The 22,562-nt window shown below is 37.5% G+C and overlaps 1 protein-coding gene across 1 annotated transcript in view; it reads left to right on the top strand.

Moving 5' to 3' along the window:
* Positions 1-22,562, top strand: part of LOC130597270 (cytosolic beta-glucosidase-like) — a 59,839-nt gene that overhangs the window by 1,824 nt on the left and 35,453 nt on the right. Inside the window, 2 exon segments of the mRNA XM_057405652.1 lie at positions 16,278-16,350; positions 20,544-20,777. Coding sequence (XP_057261635.1) covers positions 16,278-16,350; positions 20,544-20,777 — 307 coding nt within the window.

Genomic DNA, 22,562 nt, shown 5'->3' with positions numbered 1-22,562 from the left:
AGAGTTGTGTGATACCCTGAAGGTGAAGAAGTTTGAATTAAAGCTGAATATGAAATTTCAGCCTCAAATGCTTATTGCTCATAATTACTATTCTCTGAGTGCCAGTCTACAATGATAAACAGAAAATTCAAAACTGGGAAGATTTTTTAAGTAAACTATTAGCATAATTTATTTTCAAAGACACACCTCCCACAAATCCCTACCAATAATCAATGAGATACAGCTTCTTCTGAGGTGTAGCAAAGAAGACCATGCAGTGGCCTACTATGCAGTGGTCTAAACTAAGAACAGAATCATAGGATAGAATCATAGAATACTTAGGGTTGGAAAGGACCTTAAGATCATCTATTTCCAACCCCCCTGCCATGGATCAAAGCCAATATCTGAGTAGGACTATGTGGCAGGAACAGGAAGATTTTAAACAGGCAGAATTGTGTTAACGAATCATATTTAGCGAAGGGAAATAGTACAATATGTGTTATTTCAGTTTCATTGAGTATAGTCAATCTAATTACAATTTGCAGTCTGGAAGAATGCATTTCTAACATAGCCATGATTCAGCCCTCTTGTGAGACATATATCCAAAACATGCAAGGCTCTCAAGACATCTATGCTGCAGCCAAATAAACCCCCTTTAGAAAAGTAGCTTTTGCAGATACTAACTGTAGCAAAGGCAACCTGCAACAGAGCTGTGGATGGCCGTATAGCCATGGCAGCACGAAGATCAGTGCCAGATTACTGTCTACATATTTATGTGAATATTGAATAGACTTTTAAGTACAATGGCTAGCACAATAACAGTGCTAACAGCAGTGAAACTAGTTAGCTGAAACCCTAACCTCTGTAAGTGCACAGAGCTTATCACAACCTGCATTACAGCATAAATTTACTGCTGGAAGGAAGAGCATCACTCCTGACTTGCTGTTGATATTCCTTCTTTCCTTGAAGTGGCTTTTTGTTCAGTTACTGACTTTGCCTAATTTTATATAGAGTGAACAGACTTAATTACATAGCTTTGATACCCACGGCCTAAGCCTTCTCCAACCATTAATTTAGAGTGAAAGAAAGTTCATTTGCTCACTGGAGGTTTAGTGCCTTCTTCTGAAGCATCTTCTGCTAATCACTGCCACATACAGAATACTCACATAGGTGGATGCACTGAATCCAATACAGCATATCACCCCTGATGATCCTAGCTGATTAACAGGTTTCACTGAAAAAGCACTAGCAATGAAAATCCCAAGGGAAGTTGGGATGACCTTCTCAGGCCATGAAAGCAGGCACAGTGAAGCAAAACTGCATGAATTACAATTCGTTAATTCATGATGTAGGAAAAAAAAAATAGTATTAAAGGTGCCTAAAAAGACTTCAGTTTATGAGAAATTAAATTATCCTATATTAGTATGATAGGATCTAGACATATGTGTTAACATAGCATTACCTTGTTTGTATAAATAATAGCCGTGTGCTAACATAGGTACACTCATCTGAATTTCACTTGGGCTTCCAACTGCAATAACATCATTATGAATCAATAGTCTGTTTTTACCAGGCTCACCCACTTTTCCCCCTAGAAGAAGCATTTTGTAATCCACTAAGGAATGATGATTATGGCTCTTAATTTTTGCAATATAAAGGGTAACTTCTCCCACAAGATTTTCACAACCTTGTGAAAGCTGAGTTCACAAAAACCCCACCCCGTTGCTTTCACCACAAATTACCCCACCAGTCTGAAATGCGGTCAGATTTTATCTGACTCTCACTGGGCAGGAAATGTATTGTTCATATAATTTTGTTTTAACCAAGAGTATAACCATATCTAATCCAATTCATGTTGAATAATCTAATCCTTTGTGATTTTGGAGCTGGGTAAAAGAGCTGTAAGTATCAGCAAGTTTATATTTCTGGCTTAAAATGCCTGGGGTGCTTGAGCTGACAGTCTGTACATCTGCCTTGCTTAGGTAGCATTTGTCAAGGAAAGACCCTCATCCTCAGCATTTGTGCCCCAGATAGACTGGCAAGTCATTGTACTCGTATCTTCAGAGTATGCTTCGATTTTCCTAGGCTCTTTTCTGAATGGTATATATACTGTCAGGAGAACAATTCTTTCTTCATAAACAATGCTCATGTTGATGACTGTATTGTTTATAAAACTCACCTGTTTTATAGTCAAACAGTGTATTATATAAATGTGAAAATAAAATGCTTATATTAGGGTCTTAAAGATGCACAGCTGAAGGCATCCTTCCTCTCCTAAATGCAAATGCTATTAAAATCACTTTTTTTCAGCAATTAAAGAGCATTAGGTAGACTCTCAGTTAAGATGAATTTACCTCAAAAATGTATTCATCACTCTCTTAAAAAGTAAAGCCCCAAAGCAGAATGCACATAGTTGCCAGCAGCTTTAGTTAAAGCTAAAATTAGCCATGCTGATTAAGTGGATTTTGCATAACCTTAACTATTAATCCTTCATATTGGTCTTTTTTTCTTTGAAAAGTCTTGAAGTACCAATAACCTAAAGGTTTATAGAGTCACTTTTTAATACTACTTAGTTAAGATTTAATCCTTTGTATAATAGTTAACATTGGCACCATCTTTTAATAGCCCAAGATTTCCAACATGCACTTGCTGAACAAAACAGACATTTTCAATTCCAGGGAAATAATGGCAACATGCATAGCAGAAGAACTTTGATTTAAAGAATTAAGAAATGTACTTGCAAGAGATAAAATGGAACTAACAGTAAATTAATCTCTCAGCTTTCACCGTTTCTTTAAATAGTGTTCTTTTCTGGCTTAAATCTCTCACCTTCCATTTGCTTTAACTCAGGTCCTTATTTTCTAACAGCTAGATTGCCTTCCATCTTACCTGGCTAAGCAAGGCACAAATTACCTTTTCCAGTGAGACCAATATGGAATTTGACTCCAAGTCTCTTTCTGAAAGCTTCCCCTGTTTTATAGATACTTCCTCTGAAAAGGCAAGATAGTACTTCGTCTTGAATCATTCCGTTGCTGTCAGAGAGAAATTAAATTGCTGCCTTTAAAAGTTGAAACCGTTCCTCTTCTCAGATCAGGAAAAAAAAGGAATAAGGTAGGTTGTTTTTCCTGAAGTGGTACGTCATTGCAAACTTGGCTTTTGTTTAGGGCTGGTCCTGCTCCCAGAGGGTGCTCTTACTTAAGATTTATCTAACACATTTTGCTTGAGGTTTGCTTGAGGCTAAGAGAGCAAATATTGTTAGTTACCCAAGCTCAGCCAACACCTGGAAGCTCATTAGTTTACCATAATTCCTTTGTGTGCTCCAGCTCTGCCTCAACGTTTCATAGCATTTGCTCATCTGCTTTTTTTCTACAAAAAGTAATCAACCTTCACATTTTGTAATAATTGGAATTTTCTGATGTTTATTTTTTTAGCACCAATAATTTAAAGAGAGTTTGGCAGCCTCAGTGATCCTGCTTCCTTCACTTTGGAAATAATGAACGGAAATCCAAAAGTGAGCTGTTATAGGTAGCTGGTAATTGTAGTTCACACCTCTGTTTTGCCAGTCAAACAATTAAAAAAATCAATTATAAGGCAAATGATTAATTGAGCACTAAACATTTTTACTCTTTTATATCAGTTGGTGGTTTTTCTTCTCTGTTCAAGCATTAATTCATTAATTGTTTTAAATACTACTTCATCAGCAGTAAACTCAGAGCAGCTGACAGTTGTGTTTTGTTTATATAGTTGATCAATACAACCAGCTAAAAACTTCCAGATCATTGATCATGTCATGTTCTGCTGAGAAATTGGAGAGTAAAACTGGATATTAGGAAATTGATGACTTAGTGGTTCAAGGGTCAGACTAGTAAGAAACTGAAGCTGGGTAAAACAGAATTTCTTTCCCCCTTTGTCTTTTTGTTTTTTTCAGTAGGTGGTCTTCTGCATGATCCATGATCTCATCTCCAGTCTTCGTGACGATTTTCTTCTTTATTAATGATAAATTGCTGTTCCACAGATCACCTTACTCTGCTGTCTGTACTGTGTTGTAAGAGTACTAGCAATGGTATTCTAGATGGGAAACATAGTGGCATTCATAGTTCCCTTAATGTTTTCTTTCTGTCCTTTTCAGTTATTTGTGAGTTTGTCAAACTTTCACCTTCATAGCTGAAATTTCTCCAATATGATCATTGACCAAAAATCAGTTTTATTCTAGGTCACTTAGAAAGTTTTAGAAAAAATTACATTTCATCCAACTTTGTGATCTTAATTCGTGTAATAGTTTGCTTTTTCTTAAGTGAAAGGTTCTGGATTTTTTTCTAACACAGCTTTAAGCATCACTCTTATCTGAACACTTTGAAATTTGTCACGTAGAACCCTTCATGTTGAAATGTTCTTTTCAGTGCTTTATTACCAGCCTACTCCTATTTGGTGGAGTTATTCAGATTACCCAAGCTACGCTCATTTTTCAATGGTATGAGCCATGTGTGGAAAGAAACAGAACTTTAAGAAACAAATGAATTTATGAGATGGCCAATGTTTGGAAACTTGAATTATTTCCTGTCATTTTGTTAAGGTTCCTCTCAGAATAAGTACATGCAAACATTTAACTCACTAAATGATACAGTGACCGCAGGGGAAACTAGCACCTAGGAGAGACTCCACAATGGTCAAAGAATTGTAAAGAGACATGGTGCCTGAAAAAATGAGCAGGATGAGTGAAGTCATGGGGGATTACAGGTATCAGATGCTGTGAGTGGTGTAATGGCATTACTCCATAGGTTCTCCTGAGTTAGGTTCAAACGGCCAAACAATTTTTTTGACTATTTATTTCCAGTGTTCAAAAATCTTTCCTTCATTTATCATAGTGATGAATATCTATACTATATATACACAAATGCAGTTTGAGAAGAATTTGTATTAAAGTTTTAATGATTGTTAGGAGGATAAATTTTAAAGTGCTGTGTGGGCAATGAAAGAGATAAACCAGAATGGAAAAGTGTAACAGTTTTTTGATGCTGTTCAATGAAAAAGCTATTTTTTGCAGATAGATTTGCCACATGTGTTAAAATTCTAGTCCTAGTCAAATACTTATCCACCATTTTAGTAGATTGTGATCACAACTCACTTCAAAAGCAGTTATAATTATGTCTTTTATAAAATCACCTCTTTCCCTTACAGATTTACAGGAGAAATTTGAATGATAAAAAGGTAATCTCTAATGTTATTACAGTGTTCATGTTTGAATTGGTTGTATACTGAACACAAGCCTTCAAGATTTCCTTCTCCGCAGAAGCTGAGATTCTGTAGTATTGACTTTAATAGGCAATCATTCAACTTTTAAACTTAAAATACAAAGTAAATTTAGTACAGGAAACTTGCTATTGCAAAGTTATGGATAAAAAGGTATGTTTTAGCATCCACTCAGCAGGATTATGGCATAGAAAAGCAGAGCTTGGATACATGATTTTGATTTTCATGTCTTCTTTCTGACATTTTAACATTTGAGCCATAAAGCTCTGTTAATGTCAGTTTTTGAAGGATTATACTAAGTTTCATACTCTGTTGAGCATTTCCACAGACATGCTTTCCAGAAAAAAGCAGCACTGTAAAATTATTTTCATTATGTTCATAAATATAAAAAACAAAGCTAACAAAGAACTTTTAGATTTCCATTTTTATAACTATATTGTAAAGCAAATATCTATCTACACGTTTTTCTAACTCTTCAGAAATGTGCTCAGTGCCAGATAACTCTTTAGTAGACGTGGGAAGGTACAGATAGGTATTGTCTCCTGAAAAGTACATTTGCCTGATGAAAGATCTAAATGTTTTCCTAATCCTGATATTGATCTTTTGTATGGCTTTTGAGAAATCATTTCTCTTTTCTCTAGGGACTCTGTTCTCCTGTACAGTGTTTCTTCAGAGACAGAGAAAGATCTGTGAACAACAGCACTGGAATCTTTTTGCACTGGCATGCTTACGGTATTGTAGCAGGAAACAATTGGCATCAGTTGATTTTTTTTAAGGATTCTTTGCCTTTTGACAGTGTTATTTCCTACTTATTTTGTTCTCTTTCCATTTTTCCATCTATGAAGACTTCTAATCTGAAAACTCAGCACATTCAAGGTAAAAAAATTAAATAAAAAAAATTAAAAAAATTAATATTACCTTATTTTTAAATAGGGAAGAAAATAAATCAATACCTAGACAAATTAATGGCTGGAAAGTATTGCATGCAAAATAGCCACGTGTTGCCAGAAACAGAAATTATACTAATCACGACATCGTCTCTGAATTAAAAAACATACCTAGCTTGCTTTGTCATACTGACATTCTCATTGAACTTTGCTAGGAGAACAAAGGTTTTGTTTCATTTAAATTTTGTCCTTCAATGGCAAAGATATGCTTAAGTCAGTAATCCAGCTGTATAACAATTGCAAGCTTTATAACCAATAGCACATGAGAGAGTATGCTGAGAGATACACATCTTGGGTCTGTTCTAGGCAGCCATCCAAGAGTCTGTGCTGTAACTGCAGGAGAAATACAGAACCTACAGTCTTTAGAACACCCTTAGAAGTCTTATATATATATAGCATATGTTAATGACGAGTTGGCTAAGCTTGACTGGGAGAGAGAGAGGGAGAGTGAAAGAATGGAAAAAGAAACCCAACCATCTTGCAATTTCTATTACTGTAGTGGAAGTTCAGCCATATTGAAAGAGGACTGAGAAAATAGTTGTTAAAATATCAGTTACAGTTACATGAAAAGAAGACATTTTGTTGGAGGAAAAAAATTTGGGTACCATTCAATTGTCATATTTTCTATTCTTTTATTTCCGTTTATTGAACGGTTTGTCCTGGTGAAAGCTTAAGACCTGATCCAACTTCCAGCGACTTTAATGGAAAGATTCTGTTGATTTTGTTCATAGAAACTGTGTCCATATAGAGTCCAAAATGGGAATCTTTTTGTATTCTACATGTTGGATATGTGATAGAATTTGCATTTTTCCACTGCACTCTGAGGAATTTCACAGTCGTGGTTTAAACCCTAGCCAGACAGCTTGTTCACTCACTTCCAGTGAGTGGTGCTGGGCTGAGAGCAATTGAGGCCCTCCCCCCCCCGGGGCTCTCCCCTTCCCCACTCCCAGAGGAACGGGAAGGAGGATCGAAAGAGTGCAACTCCTACGGGTTGAGACAAGAACAGTCCAGCAACCAATGTACAACACAAATCACCACCGCTACCACCAACTACAACAATGATAAGGGAAAATAACAAGGGAAGAGAATACGATACCACCGGCCAAGAAATGAGTCCCACCCGGAAGCCCGTGTCCTTCCGGGTAACTCCCAGTTACCCCCCACCCGGGCATGACATGCTGTGGTATGGAATACCTCCCTGGCTAGCCCGGGTCAGGCGCCCCATCTCTGCTTCCTCCCGGCTTCCCCTCCTCCCTGGCAGAGCATGAGCCTCACAAAGTCCTTGGTCAGGGTAAACATCACTTAGCAACAACCGAAAACATCGGTATCACCAGCACTGTTCTCAGGCTGGAAGTCAAAACACAGCACTGCACCAGATACCACGGAGAAACATGATTGCTACTGCTGAACCCAGGGCACACACTAATGCATTTTAAAGGAAGAAAATGTGGTTTTTAAGCCAGAGATTATTATGACTTTTCTAAATTATTTTTTACTGTGGAAAAATGACAATTCCATTAGAACCAAATATTTTGTCAGATTGCAGCATTGTTCATCATATGCATTTTTTTCTCCATGAAATATCCCAAATGTCAAAAAAAAAAAAAGAAGAGGAATTTATGAGTTCAGTGCATGATAGTTAATATATGCTGCTTAGGTCACTCATCTGGCAGTGAGTGACTCAGGCAAAGTTAAGTACTAGACTCCTGCAAATATTTCAGCTAACAACTCTGTTCCTCATTGTTTTGGACCATGTGTCTGACCACCTTTTCCTTTTCAGTCTCAAATTTGTCATAGTATGGATCAGAGGTGTCTAAAACAGGAAGAAAACAAGATAGTTTTAGCGTCTCCAGATACTGAAGGAGTGAATCAAAATTGGGTCACTAATAACACATCCTTATCAGCATACCTCTCTTTTCCTGTCTGTTAAGAGTCATTAAAATTTGGACCCAGTATAAGCATTGGAAGAAATACACTTTACATAAGCTCAGTGGAGAACTTGTTAGGGTTTGGTTGTGTAATCTGCCAAAGATTCAGTCCACTTTGAGAATGACACTTCAGCCCCTCTCAGCTTCTTTACGTTAGATGGATCGGGCTGATCCTACAGAGATTGAGCAGGCTCCATGCTAGAGTTCAGAGGCCAAACAAAACTTTCCCTGATGTTTTCCTACTGTTGCCAAAAGTTGTTTTAAAAAAAAACCCAGATGCTAAGATCAGGAATGCAAGCCGGAAGCAGAGTATAAAAGTAATTGACAATTAGTACAGCACACTCTGCTGCAGAACTTGGAACTCAATGTAAAGTTGCTCAGTCTTTGACAGGGAAACAAATAACTGAAACCAATGACAAGCTGTAGTAATAGTCTATATAAAAGGTAACAGGTTTCTATTACTGCAACTTCTTGCCTTGGCTGAGACTCAGAGGAAAGTGATGTGGGTAGCAGCACCACCAGTGGATGGTTTTTAAATACATTTAACAAGCTGCTATATGTGTTCTGCCAAAACAATGGTAATTCACAAAATCTGCTTTTCAAAGGCTAGAAAATAAAAGGTTGCCTTTGTGTTCCCCATCTCAGTCTGTGTCACAGATCATGATGTAATCTTTTCATTACATAAACATCCACTATTTTTCTACAGGCCTCCATGGGAATGTAAGGATCCAGCAAACTTTCTAAGAGCTTGGTATGTATGTTCACCCAATCTCCACATCCTGACAGCTTTAACTATTGCCTCCTACTGGATATTGATCAGTCAGGGGCCAAAAGGTTTAATACAACAACCATTACAAGATGTATTCAGCAGTTTAGTTTGAAAGAGGCAATTAAAAGAGAAACAATTAAAAGAGAAAGAGATAGAAAGGACCTAGATCCAAAAACAGGCTTGCTTACTCATAGCCTTTATTGTGTGCTTATAAAATTATCTAGTATTTAATCAGAAAGGGAAAAATGTTTATGATTTCGTCTGTACTATGCAACGGTTCAGTTTTCTTTGTGCCAAGCTAAAATATGAGGAAAGATCTAAAGAGCTTAAATTGAATGAGATATTGTATTCATCCGTGTGACTTCCTTGTTAAGTAGGCAACCTGTGTGATGATTAAAAGGTCAGTGCTGCACCATTATATGTACTGTATCCCTTAATCTTTTTTTTTTCTTTCTTTATTCATGTGTTTAAATCAAGCATAAGAGAGCTATATTAAACAGTTGTATCGATTTTTTTTTTTCTTTTGATTTCATTAGTTTATCTTCAGGGTCAGGTATGTGTTTTGTGAAATTCCCAGAATAACAATCCTGAGACATCACTGCACACCTGCAATACTGTTTGGAAGACCAAAAATACATATAAATCATAAGTTGTTTGAAAAATAACTTGTATTTGCTGCATTTCAAATAGGTATCTTTATTACTTTGTCAAATTAAAGTACTGCTGTACCTACTTATCTCCCTTTCCAGGTGCAAGCAATAGTGTTCACTAATAATTTTGCAAGTTAAAAATGAAGAGTACAATGGGTAGTATTTCTTGCAAAAGGAAAATATATTTACAGCATAATGGCATGGCACAAATCTTTTGAAAAGTAATAACTACTGTCTCTCATAGTATGCTGCTGCTTAATAGTAGATAGTTCCATATATAGGGAAGTGAATTTTATGTAAATACACTAATATAATGAGTTTTCTTAATCCTGACTAGTGGAAGAAGCTTTTCAAGTATATTTGCTAAAGTCATAGTCAGTGTCATTAGTCATAGTCAATGACATTAGAAACAACATTTCTCTAAGAAAAAAAAAACAAAAGATAGAGTTTCACTGCTTAAAAACTGGTTGCGCTGTTTCTAGCTAATTCGGAAAACAAAATGCAGGACTTTACAGGACTTAATACATGTAATAAATGAAAAAATAATTCAGTTTAGTCAATATATCCCAAGTATAAAATTGCTCTAAGCAGAATTATTTCCTAGTTTATTCTATGTATGTGCTGAAATAAAAAAAACCTTGAAAGGAAAAAGCAGTAAAAAGTGTTAAGGTTGGTTTTTTTTTTTTTTAGGTTATTGGTGTTTTGGTGAGAAAACCTGCATAGAATTGAAAAATCAAAAAGTGCTTCTATGGTCATTCAGTTTTAAAGCCAGATTCATCAGAGAATTTTGATTTTTGCTTTTCCGTGGTCTTACGCATCTTGCTAGAAGCATTTCCCATAGTATCCTCAACTGTAATGTGTCTCCTCTGAGTCTATTCTTTGGTGCCTAATATTATAGTTGTACCTACTTTTCAGGCTTTCCATCAGTTACAAAAACAGTATCAGTCTATCCATTTATTCAGCCATGTATTCTCTCAAATTGTTGTTTTCTATCAAATTTGGTTGGCGCTGACTGGTGATTTCCACTGATATCAGTAGGAGGTTGATAGACTGTGAGACAAAGCTTCATCATCTCTGTAAACACTCAAACTTCTCAACAACTGGGTGTTGTGATGGGAGCACACACCTGTGACTCCTGGGAGTGCAACAGCAGCAGGGGCTGTGGCTGGATGAATGCGTGTGGCGGGGAGGACAGACTCTGTAAGTTCTTTCCTGCTTTGGCTTCTTCTTGATGCGTATTGGGTCAAAAGCAATCAAAAGCTGTGCTGGGAAATATGGAAGTTGTGAGTGTTAGAGTGGGAGAATAATACAGGCATCACATGTGTAAACTCCCAGAAATAAAAGCCAAGTGATATGACATGTTTCTAAGAGTAAATATGATTTAGCTGTTAACAAGGGAGAAGTTTCAGAAGCATCAGAACAGACAGATACTGGGCCCACATTTTCAAAAGAGTCAAGTTTGTTCACTGGATTTGCATTCATTTGGACGCTTAAATGATATTCCAGAGTGAGATAACTCTTGGATAAGGTGCTAGGATTTTGAAGTACATACTGTAAAACAATGGGACATACTGGTTTTAAGCAGAAAATGGTATATGCAGCAAGGATTATATGTACATGATTTTGAAAATTCAGCTGTGTAGTGAAAAAGCCTGCAGATTCATGACATAAATAGGGAAACTACTCTGCTTTCACACACACATAAGATTTGCCTTCTATTTTAAAAATGTTAACACATTTAGTTTAAAATCACTCAGATGTGTCATTCTAACTAGTTGCAGCCAATCTGATTAAGTGCAGCAGATGTTTTCCTGAAAAAATCATATCAAGCAAGTTTGCCTGTAGGTAGCTTTACAAACGGCTTGAAACTCTCAATTTCTGTAAAATGTAGGCAGGTCTCCCTGAAACATCAGTGAAGGGCTGCTGTCTCAGCAAACAAGTCACATTCGCGAGAAACCAAGGGATCTGTCTCTGCTTCTGATGATTTTTACATTGGTTTTCATATATATTCTCTTTTTTTTTTTCTTTATCTTGACATTTTTGCATGATGGCTCATTGCCTTTAAGCGTGTTCACCTAGAAGATGAACAATCCAGACACAAGAAATGGCAGGACATGCTGAGGTATAAATGAATAGAGCATGGTTTTACATGAAAGGGCTTTTGCCAGGTTTTCTACTGAAGTGTGCAAATTTAAAGCTGTGGATCAGTGCCTTTCTATCTGAACACTTAGTGTTGGGTCACAACATAGTGACAGTGACAAACTCCTGAGCGGCCAAGCCCACTTAAAAAACTGTATGGAGGCACTCAGCAATAAAGGACGATGCCTTCAGCAGTCAAGAGCTACCAAGGACTTTTGAAGACAGATGACCAACTTGGAATATCACTTTACATACATACTATACATCCTAATTCTGTGCCATGCAGAATGGCCAAAACTGTCTGGTAGAGGGAGTGATGTAACACTAATTTGTCACTCCACTGTAGCTTGTGTAGAGTTACTCTCAGCAAGATTAATTTGTGTGAGCTCTTCAAATGGAATTAACTTGCTCACAACTAGCTTTAGCTCTCCAAGATATTGTGCACATATATCTGGTATTGGCAAGCTCATAGCAGCTGGCATTACATCAGCAGTTTCCTCAGCAATATCAAAAAATTCAAGCTGAATGATGCGATTACCAGAAGCAGTAGGAGAATATTTTATTTCTTCAGTCTCATGCTCTTTTATGGTCTTTTAGCCAGTGGCTCACTGTTCTGCTATTCACCTCATGAAGGACAACTCTCTGTTAAATGGATGGGTTACTTTTAAGTTTTCTGCCAGGAAAAAATTCCATAGCTGCAGAATTTCTAACCATCTGACTTAGAGCCTGTTTTTGCAGTGCCCAGACTAAACGTAGAAAAAGCTGATGGTTGTAAAGATGCTTAAGATGAGTCATTACTTCTTTGATTATTCTTTAATAGTTTTGCCGAAATTTCACTCTTTTTCTCTCCTGCTCAATTACAGATTCTTGCCTAGTTTTCCCAATGTTCTTAATTTTAAATCTCTTCCAGCATGAAAGCTCTCCAGACTTTTACCTGTTACCACCTGTTGATTTTTTTACCCAAATATTCTTCTGTTTTCTAAACTGAATCTCATTGCGATATTCTGCCCATGTTTCTAATCTTCCCGTGACCCCTTGTATTATTTCTCCATTTTCAGCACTGTGCTCAGCTCCTCCTAGTTTAATAGATCTGCAGATTTCATTAATGTACCATTTACTCCCTCTTCTAGCTCATTATTAAAGCTATTAAATGAGATCAGAAGTAATAGTAATCTTTGTGTACTGCACTGAACGCTTCCCTTCAAAGTTGTTGTTTATCATTACCCTTCATTGTTTATTATCACCCTTCATTTCAGTCAACATGATAGTTCATTTCCGGTTTGATTTAAATTTGGGAGCAGAATTTTGACACATTTGAAATAGGAGATGGAAGGCTAATCAGCAATGCAGCAGAGGCTTCTAATTAATGCTCAGTTTAGAGGATCAAAGTTAGGAGTCCTCTACTGCAGCCACAACGTAAGGTGGAAACTGTCTTCGTAACTTAATTGAGAACATCTTAAGCTCAGTGCTAAAATATCCCACAGAAAACAGTATACTGCTAAAATTCAGACGTGACAGTATAGCTTCTGCTCTTTATTCATTAATATTGTATTACTATTAAAAAATCAAGTTTGTCTGGCAGACTTCAACATGTTTTAGTAAATTTGTTTTCTCAATAGCTGTTCCATTATATTGCCAGGGAAGGAAGCTAAATTTATAAATAGCTATTACAAAGAGAACTCACAGACTATATGAACTTCTGTCTTTGGCTGTTTCAGAGACATAAAGTCATGCTTCAAAAGCAGCTACATCCTTCTGTTCCTGCACAGTGAAAAATGCCAGGAAAGAGATTTTAATTTTCATAACTCTTTCAAAGTTTAATTTCTAAATTCCCTAGTAAGTACTATTAAACGTATTTATGATATGTAATTAGGAAACATCAGTCAGGAAAAACTAATTTTGACAAGATATAATTACTCTGATGATAATTAATCCACATGACTTGACTTAAGGGGTCAACACCAAAGCCTTTTCATCATTCACCTTAAGGTAATACCTAGCATTTTACAAAGTTAGGTTGCCAGCCCTTAGCATCAGTACCAATTACTCTTGGTCTTCATTGGTTTATTGATGAATATTTTTGTCCAGATACATGTGGATATCCAAGAACTGCTTGATTTATTCCTAGGAATACTCAGCTTGAGTTGATTTGGTTACATATGTGCCAGTGCAAATGTAAAATCCCAAAACCTAGTCTGGAAAAAAATTGCCTCAAGGTAGAACTGAGATCTTTCACAGTTTTGTATTTACATGTGTTGAACAAAACAATGGGACAGTGAAATACTGACATTTAGGTTGGGTTCAGGCTATTTGTTAGATGTAGTGAAAATTACCAGAGTAAGAAGGTGGGTGCATCCCAGGTGCCATCATGTGCACTGGGTCTAGTGGAAATATAATTGCCAAGTCCAGCTCTTGCAACAAGGAGTGAGTTCGTGAGTCCGGAAATACAACCAGGAGTGGGGTCACAAATCCAGAAATCGTGTTGCCCGAAGAGTTTGAGATTAGTTGCTATAAATACATCTTCTCTGAATTTTGAAGCTCTGCATCTTTCAGTATCTACCTACTTCTCTGGCATAGCCAGGCATCTCATTACTGCAAATCTGCCTTAACCTCTGAAGCAAATTTTGTTCACTCTTCCCCAGACTGCTTATGGAATATTTTCCTCCCACTCGGTGTCTCCTAAGCTCCATCTCTGGCTCTGTTGATTCCTGCTAGGGAATCAGCAATGATACTTTTTAGCCTTGTTTTTATGGTTAAGCATTTTATAAAACTTTTTATTGGGTTTTTATTGCTACTATCTCCTGTCTGCCCCTCACCCGTTATTATTGAGTTACATGCTTATTATATCTCCTGTGAAATTGAATTGTATTATTTTCTGGGAAAAGATTTAATGTCACTTACATTTTCGAAGGTACCTACCTTCAAAATAACATTCAATGATGTAAAAAATATGCATTATTACTCTGGTTCATTAATACCTATTAATCATGATTACAGGTGGCCCTGATGAGTTTTACTGTTAACTGACCAAAGCTTACCTTCTTGCAAATGAAAGCCTGAGGAGATCAGAAACCATTAACTAGTTCGTGGCATCAATTTTTGGTCATCTGTATAAAACACGTAAGGGATGTGTATGTTTGCCTAGAACATATGTCAGCATGTGTTTTGGGAACAAGTTGATATGTTGTTCCATATTTCTCCCTTTGGTCCTTTGTATTCACGGGGCTTTTACCTTTCCTTTGAAAGACACTTGAGGAAATGCATGCCTGCTGTGAAAGCCTGATTTATTTTGCATTGCATCTGCACTGTCTGGTTCTGCAATGTGCACCGTGGAATTAAATCAGCTTCTCTGCATCTCTACAAAGGATTACGTGTGGGGATTTTTTCCCCTAAGAAGCTGAGTCTTTCATTGTGTGCAGTTCTGGCAAAAGTATGTGCATTAGCTGTGCTAGTGGCTTTTCTGGGTATGTTAAGGTACGTCTTATTTTTGTTATCAAAGAAAATATGACTTATGCGTATAATGGTTTGCAGGGGTCGGTCCTCACCCAGAAATACTGTGAAATCAAAAAGGTGCTAGAGGAGCAAAGAAGAATTAAAAATTAGTAGTGGTCATACATTATTGCCCAGCAGTCCAATAGGTGCAGGTACTGACCTTTGCAAAAGCAGTGTGATTATAGTGTTATAATAAATGGGAAAAAAACCTCCTTTAAGTCCACAAAAAAATTGCAGTAGTGCCACCTAGTGTGCCAGGTATTGTAGGTTTTGGGGAAGGGACAGTAGACTACTCGCAGCCCACCCCACTTGCTACAACTGTGCCTTGACTCGTGCTTCTGCTGCTGCTCCCTTCCCAGCCTGCTGAAAGGAGGGTGGTAACAGCATTGACAGAAGGTAGAGGAAGAGACCTGAAGGCTGGTCTGCCGATGCTGATTCTGGCACACGTGCTGTAAGGTTGTCATTGCTGCCTTAGAAAATATGAACATCTGCGGCATTTTAAAGAAGAAAGATAGCTGTTCTGTCTGTATGCTCCTACAAATCTCCCACTTCCCCTCATTGGTTTCAACTGCTAAACATGTAATGTCTGTCCAAAACAAGCTTTCTCACATACTTCAGGCAAGTTGTTTTGGTGTTGGGAGAGAAAAAAATAGCTGTCTGATGCCAGAAAAGAAGAGATGGTGCTGAGTTTTGAAGCTTACTAAAAGGGGTGGAAATGACTTTTTGCCTGGTGACTAAGGATTTATGTTGAGTAGAGCATCCAAAGAGTCCCTTGGCTCGGAGGTGAGAGGTGAGTGGGAAGTGAAGGGGAACAGGGATCTGTTCTGTCTGCTAATGCTTTGTACTAGGTGGCGCCCCTTTACTGTGACCACCCTAGGCTTTTCCACTGCTGCCTTTTCCACTTTCACTGTTAGCTGACTGAACCACTCTGCTTTAATCCTGAGATAGGCAAAGTGCATGTCTTGCCCTTCAGTGTGTGAAGCTGCACAGGATTTATTTTTGTCTTCAGTATAGAATCTGCTTGTAACAAGTGGAAGAGCTATCAAGCCAGAAACTTGTCTGCAAATGAAGCCCACATCTTCATAGCATTGCATAATGCTGTGTATTCGCCTGTCCTCTGGAGGTGGTGCCAGAGGATATTGCTTTTCCAGTTGGATTTGCTTGGGGTGCAGCTACAGTAGCATATCAAATTGAACGTGTAAATTTTTAGCTGCCAAAGTGTTAGGGGAGTTTTAAGTGAAGGAAAAGTCTGGATTCAGAAAGGAAAGTGTTTGCTGTGTTATGTAGATGCTACATCTGATGTAAATCCATGTGGCACTTCTGTTTAAAACACTTCTGGCCTGAGTAGTACGAAGAGGGTAAAAGATGTTTCAAATCTCAGAAATATGGTTAGGTAATAGAAATGGAGGAGAAACCTTTCACTAGTTATTGCGAATGGGGGCAAAAAAAAAAGCAGATACGAGTTATTTTCCAATTAGGTCTTGAGGATTTCCTTTCTCTAGAGCTAATTTAAGTAGATTACTATTGGCTATTCCAAAACTGGATGGGAGAACCATCTCATCAGACATTGACAATCATAAGGGTTCCTCAGTTAGAAATTCAACTCCAAAGAACATGAAAAACAGTGAACTAAGAGGTTAACAGTTGGACTTATGGAGGCTTTCCCCCAGGGACATGTATCATGTTCCCAACTGAATGGAGGTGCTCATAAAGTGATTTGTCCAGAATGATACAAAAATATGTGGCAGATTAGGGAATGTAAACCCACAAGGTACAGGGCCACCTACAGCCATAACCACCCCCAAAGTTTCTCCCTTCATAAATGTGTGTTTAGAGACCTTTAAAATACATATAGATCTGATTTTCTCATATTATACCCTGCAGCATGCAGGCACTTAACTCCCATTGATTTCGGTATCTAAATGGGATTTGTAGATCTAAAATTGTCTATGAGGATGTAGCCTTTAGTTCTTGGTTATTGCTGAAAGTGAGAGTACTTGCCCATGCTCGGTACCTTTTAACGAGCTCAGTTAGCTTTACCTAATAGACTGAACAGCTCACTGTTCCTAGGGAATCAATATTCTGGGCCAGATTCTAACTCGAGTCCTGCAATGTGCATAGCTCTACTAACTAATTTTTAAAATGAGAATTGTGTGTGCATATAGAATGACATTATAATTTCCTGCCTTTTGAGTGGCTAGATGTGCAACCTTAATGTGCTCTTAATGTATTTTTAATGAGCTTTCCTAAGGCTTCTGAGTGGGAGAAACATGAAAAAAAATCTATAATGTGGTCTAGACACTACTCAGATGACCCTTTTCCTGCAGAAGTAAGAAACACAACAGGGAATTCCTCCTGAAAGCTTTGGGGCTGTGCAGCTTCCAACCTAAAGGCAGTATGATTGAAGCAATAGTTCTTATAGATTCCAAACTCAGTTGCTGCACATATCACAAGATACACAGTGGATGAGGCAAGAGCTGACAAAGTACTTTATTTTTTACTGTCAGCTATGTATTTATGCACAGCACAACCTTCTCCACTCTGTATATTTCAAAGTGCTAAAAAATCATACCAATTGTACTCTGCATGCTCAAAGTGCAGATTTCAAAGGTTCATGACTCAGTCAAATCAAAATCAATTTGCACCAGAACACTCAAAAGCACTTCTTCTTACTGAGGGCCATTTCTATGCTAAATTTCAACTCGGCTTGATTTTTTTTTTTTTTAATTTTTTATTTTTTTTAGAGAGAGAAGGAAAAGTTGCAAAAGATCTCGTAATGGTAAAAGTGGTTTTCTTCACTTCTTTCATATGCCAAATAGTTGAACTGTATTAATTCAAACAAAATGCCACCTTTTGGGCAGAGATTAGGCCAGGAAAATTTCATTCCAAAAGGTGAAAGCACATCTGAATTAGAAGAAAAGCTAACTTGGAAAAGTACATGAAAACTCAAATACTCTGATCAGTAATATTCCCGTTTCATGAGCTTCACTTAAATGGAAAAACATTCTATCTTATTCCATTGTAATAATAGAATGCATTGCATAATGAAGAGAACAGGGTACGTGCATCATGTTTCATGATAACTCATATTAATCACTTGGTGACATGTTACGTGATAAGTTGGTAGCTAAGCCTTACCTATGTGCTTGCAATGTAAAATCAGTTCTGCATCACTGTTCTTTCCTGTCCCCAAAGGTCACTAAAACTCAGGGTATGTCTGCACTATGCAGTGCTGTGTAGTGTGGAGGTTTCCGAGCAAGCTTAGAGGTGCAAGCTTGGTTCATTGAAGCAGAGCAGAGCTCTGTGCAGACTAATTGTGGCTCAGCAGGATATGTTAGTGTATGTGAAGCTTTCTGTTGCCTTGGCTAGATTGCTTCCTACACTTTATTTAGCTAGCTCAAGTACTCTAGGCTGTACAGAGAGGCTTTTCAAAGAGCATGAGGAGTGCTTGAATGTGGGTTTGTTGCTACAGCCCCAGTCAGGGCTTTTTAGTGGCTAATGGCCACTGGAGTAGCACTGTCATACTCTGCTGAAAATCAAATGCTTCTCCTCCTCCCTCCCACCTCCTTTGCTGGAGGAAGGCAGACAAAAACCAAAACTGTTCAGCACCTGCTCTAGCTGCTGATTCTTAACTGAAGGTGTGTTAGCTGCCCATTATGGCAGCTTTTGGCTTCCCTTTGCTCCCACTGTAGTGAAAAAAGAGCTATATCGTATTGATACAGTGCAGGAAGACTGCTCTTAAAGGCTTCTAAGTTCTAGGTACCACCAGAGAATTACTGTTATTTGTTATTTCCTGCACTCCTCTAAAATGACTGTTTATTTCAGCCAGCGTAATCAAAATCAAAAGCAGGATGTAGAAAACTTTTAGTACTGTGTTTTTCTGAAAATCATACAGACAGAGCACAAAGTCTGTGATAAAATCTGAGATTAAGAGAAACTCAAACTGTCTGGATCTAAGATTTGACCTGCTTTGAAGGTTGTCCCATATAAGAGTTTCATTTACTGACCAATCAAATGTAGATGTAGCAGTGTTCATATGCAGCAATAAAATCCTGTAAAGAGCATGAAATGTGACAATGATCTTGTAAAAGCTAGGTTATAGAAGTGATATTACAGATTTTAGTAATGCTTTAAATTAAGTGTCTTCAATATGCTTAACCTTGCATTAAACTTAGATTTAATAAGACAGATGTGTATTAAGTACTGAATATACTTAAGGGAGCAATCTTGCGTTGGCAAGGGATGGACTCAATGACCTCCTAATAGTTCTCCTCCATCTCTAATTTCTATGATACTAATTGATTATTAAAACACTTTTATTGAGGATTGATATGTAGCTATTATATAGTTATTAATCTTACAACCCAACTAATATTTAATTTATACATGATTTTAACACACAATGTCATTTTAGTTTTTAAAGAGTAACCCTGGAACTGTGCATTCACTGGGGCTCTGAAAAATCTTGCATGTAAATGAGGTTGGCCATTTCGGGGTTATTTGTAATTTTATTATACAACCACATTTTGTAGGGGTGTAAGTTTACAGAGCTCTCCATGTTAAAAATGAAATCTTTGCCTCAGCTACAGCATTGCTCCTGAAAGACAAAGAAGCTTGTCCTGAAAAAAGGTGCATTTATTTGGTTTAAATACTACATAATGTTAATACTGTGTAATCTCAAACAACAGCTCTATCTTGAATGTTTTTAAAGTAATCTGTCTATCTCAATTTTGGAATTGAAAAGAAATTTCCCAAAACTCTGAAAGTGAAGAAAATGATGCAGGGGTTTTGAGCGTTCAAAATTCATTTCTGTGAATGTTTGGCTAAGTAAATTACAAAAGTTTTGCAGAGCTGCGTTATTAATTCAGCTTGTATGTGCCTAGGGCCATGGCTCATAATGGCATTCCTTTCTTTTTAACAGACTGTCAGGATTTTCAAAGGACATCCAGAAAGCCGTAAGTACCTATTTGTTGGATGTATTTTTCATACCCTAAAGGCTTTCTTTGATATGGACTGATCTTTTACATTTATGGATGGAAGCTGCATTAGAAAATGCCCTTTGTGAAAACCTGCAATATCTCAAGAGTTGCAAACATCTGATTTTTGGCCAAGGAAGTATGAAGAGTGTCAGAACTGTGAATACTTTTTAAACAGGATTTTCAAATAATTAGCAGCAAGTGAAAATATGAATAAATGCAAACCCTAACACAAATACTAATAACTGAAAGCTCCTAGTTACTTTAAATGACATAAGGAGTGGGGAGGGAATACTGCTCATTTTACTCACAGGATTTAGAGGGGTTTGTGCCTACTTTGTGATAAATGTTTACATTCAACATATGTCTTTTGATGTCAAAAGTGTGACGACCAAGTTTAGTTTTTCAAGCAGAAGGCTGGAATGCAGATGGAAAGGGCCCTAATGTCTGGGACACATTCACCCATCAGGGAGGAGATCGAGTTTTCAAGAACCAGACTGGTGATGTAGCTTGTGGCAGCTACACTCTGTGGGAGGAAGATTTCAAATGTATCAAACAGCTTGGATTGACTCATTATTGCTTTTCTCTTTCCTGGTCACGTCTGTTACCTGATGGGACGACAGGTTTCATCAACCAGAAAGGCAATTGTTTCTTAAAAATAGAAGGTTGCAGCTTTAATTCAAGGTTATTGCTGCAGTCTGGCATAATTAATCCAGTATGCTATTCTGCAGTGTAGCTTTGAAATTGCAACTTTTTTCAGAGTAATTATGGGGTGATTTTTTTTATAGGTTTGCAACAACTTACTAATTAATATTCTAGATCCCCTTGGATAGCACAATCTTTTGGGAAAGGATTAGTATTATGTTTCCTATGTATCTTTTTGCTTACTCCAGTTTTTTTAATTGTAACTCTAAATTGTTTTACTTCATCAGAATGTTTATACTTACAGGGATCCTAGCCATGAGGATTTTTTTGGATGGCTTACAACAGACAAGTATCTTATTTGGCAAATACATTTAGATAGTTTATTGGTATACTCTGATGTACTGAACTTCACATTGACTATTTTGCACTGAGAGGGACATATTTTTCCCATATATTTTCTTTAGCAAGAGGAATCCTTTAGAGAGGATTCTTTAGACTCAGCTAGGAGCTGCGCTTAGTTCTTTAACAAGCACAAGACAGTCCCTGCTCTGAAGAGAAAAGTCTTCACACTCTCAGCATACAGTGTAAAAGTGACAGGCTGGTCAGATTGCCTGTCAGAAGTCAGACAGAGAATTTCCTACACTTTGGATGTTTTAATTTTAATTCTGTAGGTATGGATTTAAGATTAAGATCATTCACTAGGAAAAGACAGGAAATGGCAGCTTTGCCTGCAGAACATAGGGAATAGAAGAAAGAAGAAATAAAAATAATTGTGAAGAATAAAAGCAACTGAGGCTGAACCAAAAACGGTGTGAGAATCAAAGTACTTGGCTGAGGTCTCTTGTATGCTGAGAGGATAATGTTTTGAGGAGAAAAAAAAGCAAAGTAGATTTGGATGAACTCTGCATCTCAATTCTGCTTCCTACTCTTCTGAATCTCAGTTTTACTGAGAAGATATGCATCTTTATACTTCTGGGGCAGTGTTTGCTTTGGCAATTCTTTTCTTCTGCTCGTTTGAAGATTGCAAAGATGGAAGGCTACAAAGGGAAAGGGTTTCTTGGAAAATCCTCTTCAGGTCATCCTATCTTGATAGGAAGATACCATCAGAAGGAGTATATTTCTGTAGAATTTTGGTCATATAGAGTTGGGCTGCTCAATAGGTAGCAGCCTGCCCTCTGTATCCTACAGATTACAGTTTTCACCAGAGAGTGGAGGAATCTTTGTTTCAAGAATTCAGAAAGGGAGGCTGGTGAATCTGCTGCAAACAGACCAACCAGTCATTTCCCCCTGCAGAGCATGACAGCAAAAACTGTGCCAACATCCCAGGGAGGCTTGAATGGAAGTTTTTCCTTTGCCACCAAAATTTACAGTATGCTTCTCACTTTTACTGGCACAGCTTGCCCTTCCCTTAGAATGTTTTCTGTGGTGTGTTGAATTTAAATTTGGCTGAGCCCTTGTGGTTTCTTTCCTATACTGATATTCCTTCAGCTGGGGCTGCAGGCACTGTACAACCCCACAGAGCTGCCTACTGAATAGGCTTTGTTATTTAGATGTCAGAGTGGAAGACAGCAAGCAGACATTCTGAATGCACTTGGTAAGGAAAGCTAACATTTTGACAAAACTCAGCTGTAATTTCAGAAAATGTTCACTTGATCCTCAGTATAAGCAGTTGCCTGATTAATATTATGAACTTTACATTTAACAAAAGGGCATTGGAAGAATTCCAAGTAGGCCAGCTTTCATTAGGCAGGAGTTCACTTCTCTTGTGCAGTGATCTGTTGAAGCAA

The sequence above is a fragment of the Pezoporus wallicus genome, unplaced genomic scaffold, assembly GCF_028554395.1.
Source record: "Pezoporus wallicus isolate ANWC-B61680 ecotype Strahan unplaced genomic scaffold, APGP_CSIRO_Pwel_v1 contig_642, whole genome shotgun sequence".
In the NCBI taxonomy this organism is placed as follows: domain Eukaryota; kingdom Metazoa; phylum Chordata; class Aves; order Psittaciformes; family Psittacidae; genus Pezoporus; species Pezoporus wallicus.
Note: the sequence above shows the minus strand (reverse complement) of the source record. Positions and strands in the feature narration are given on the sequence as shown.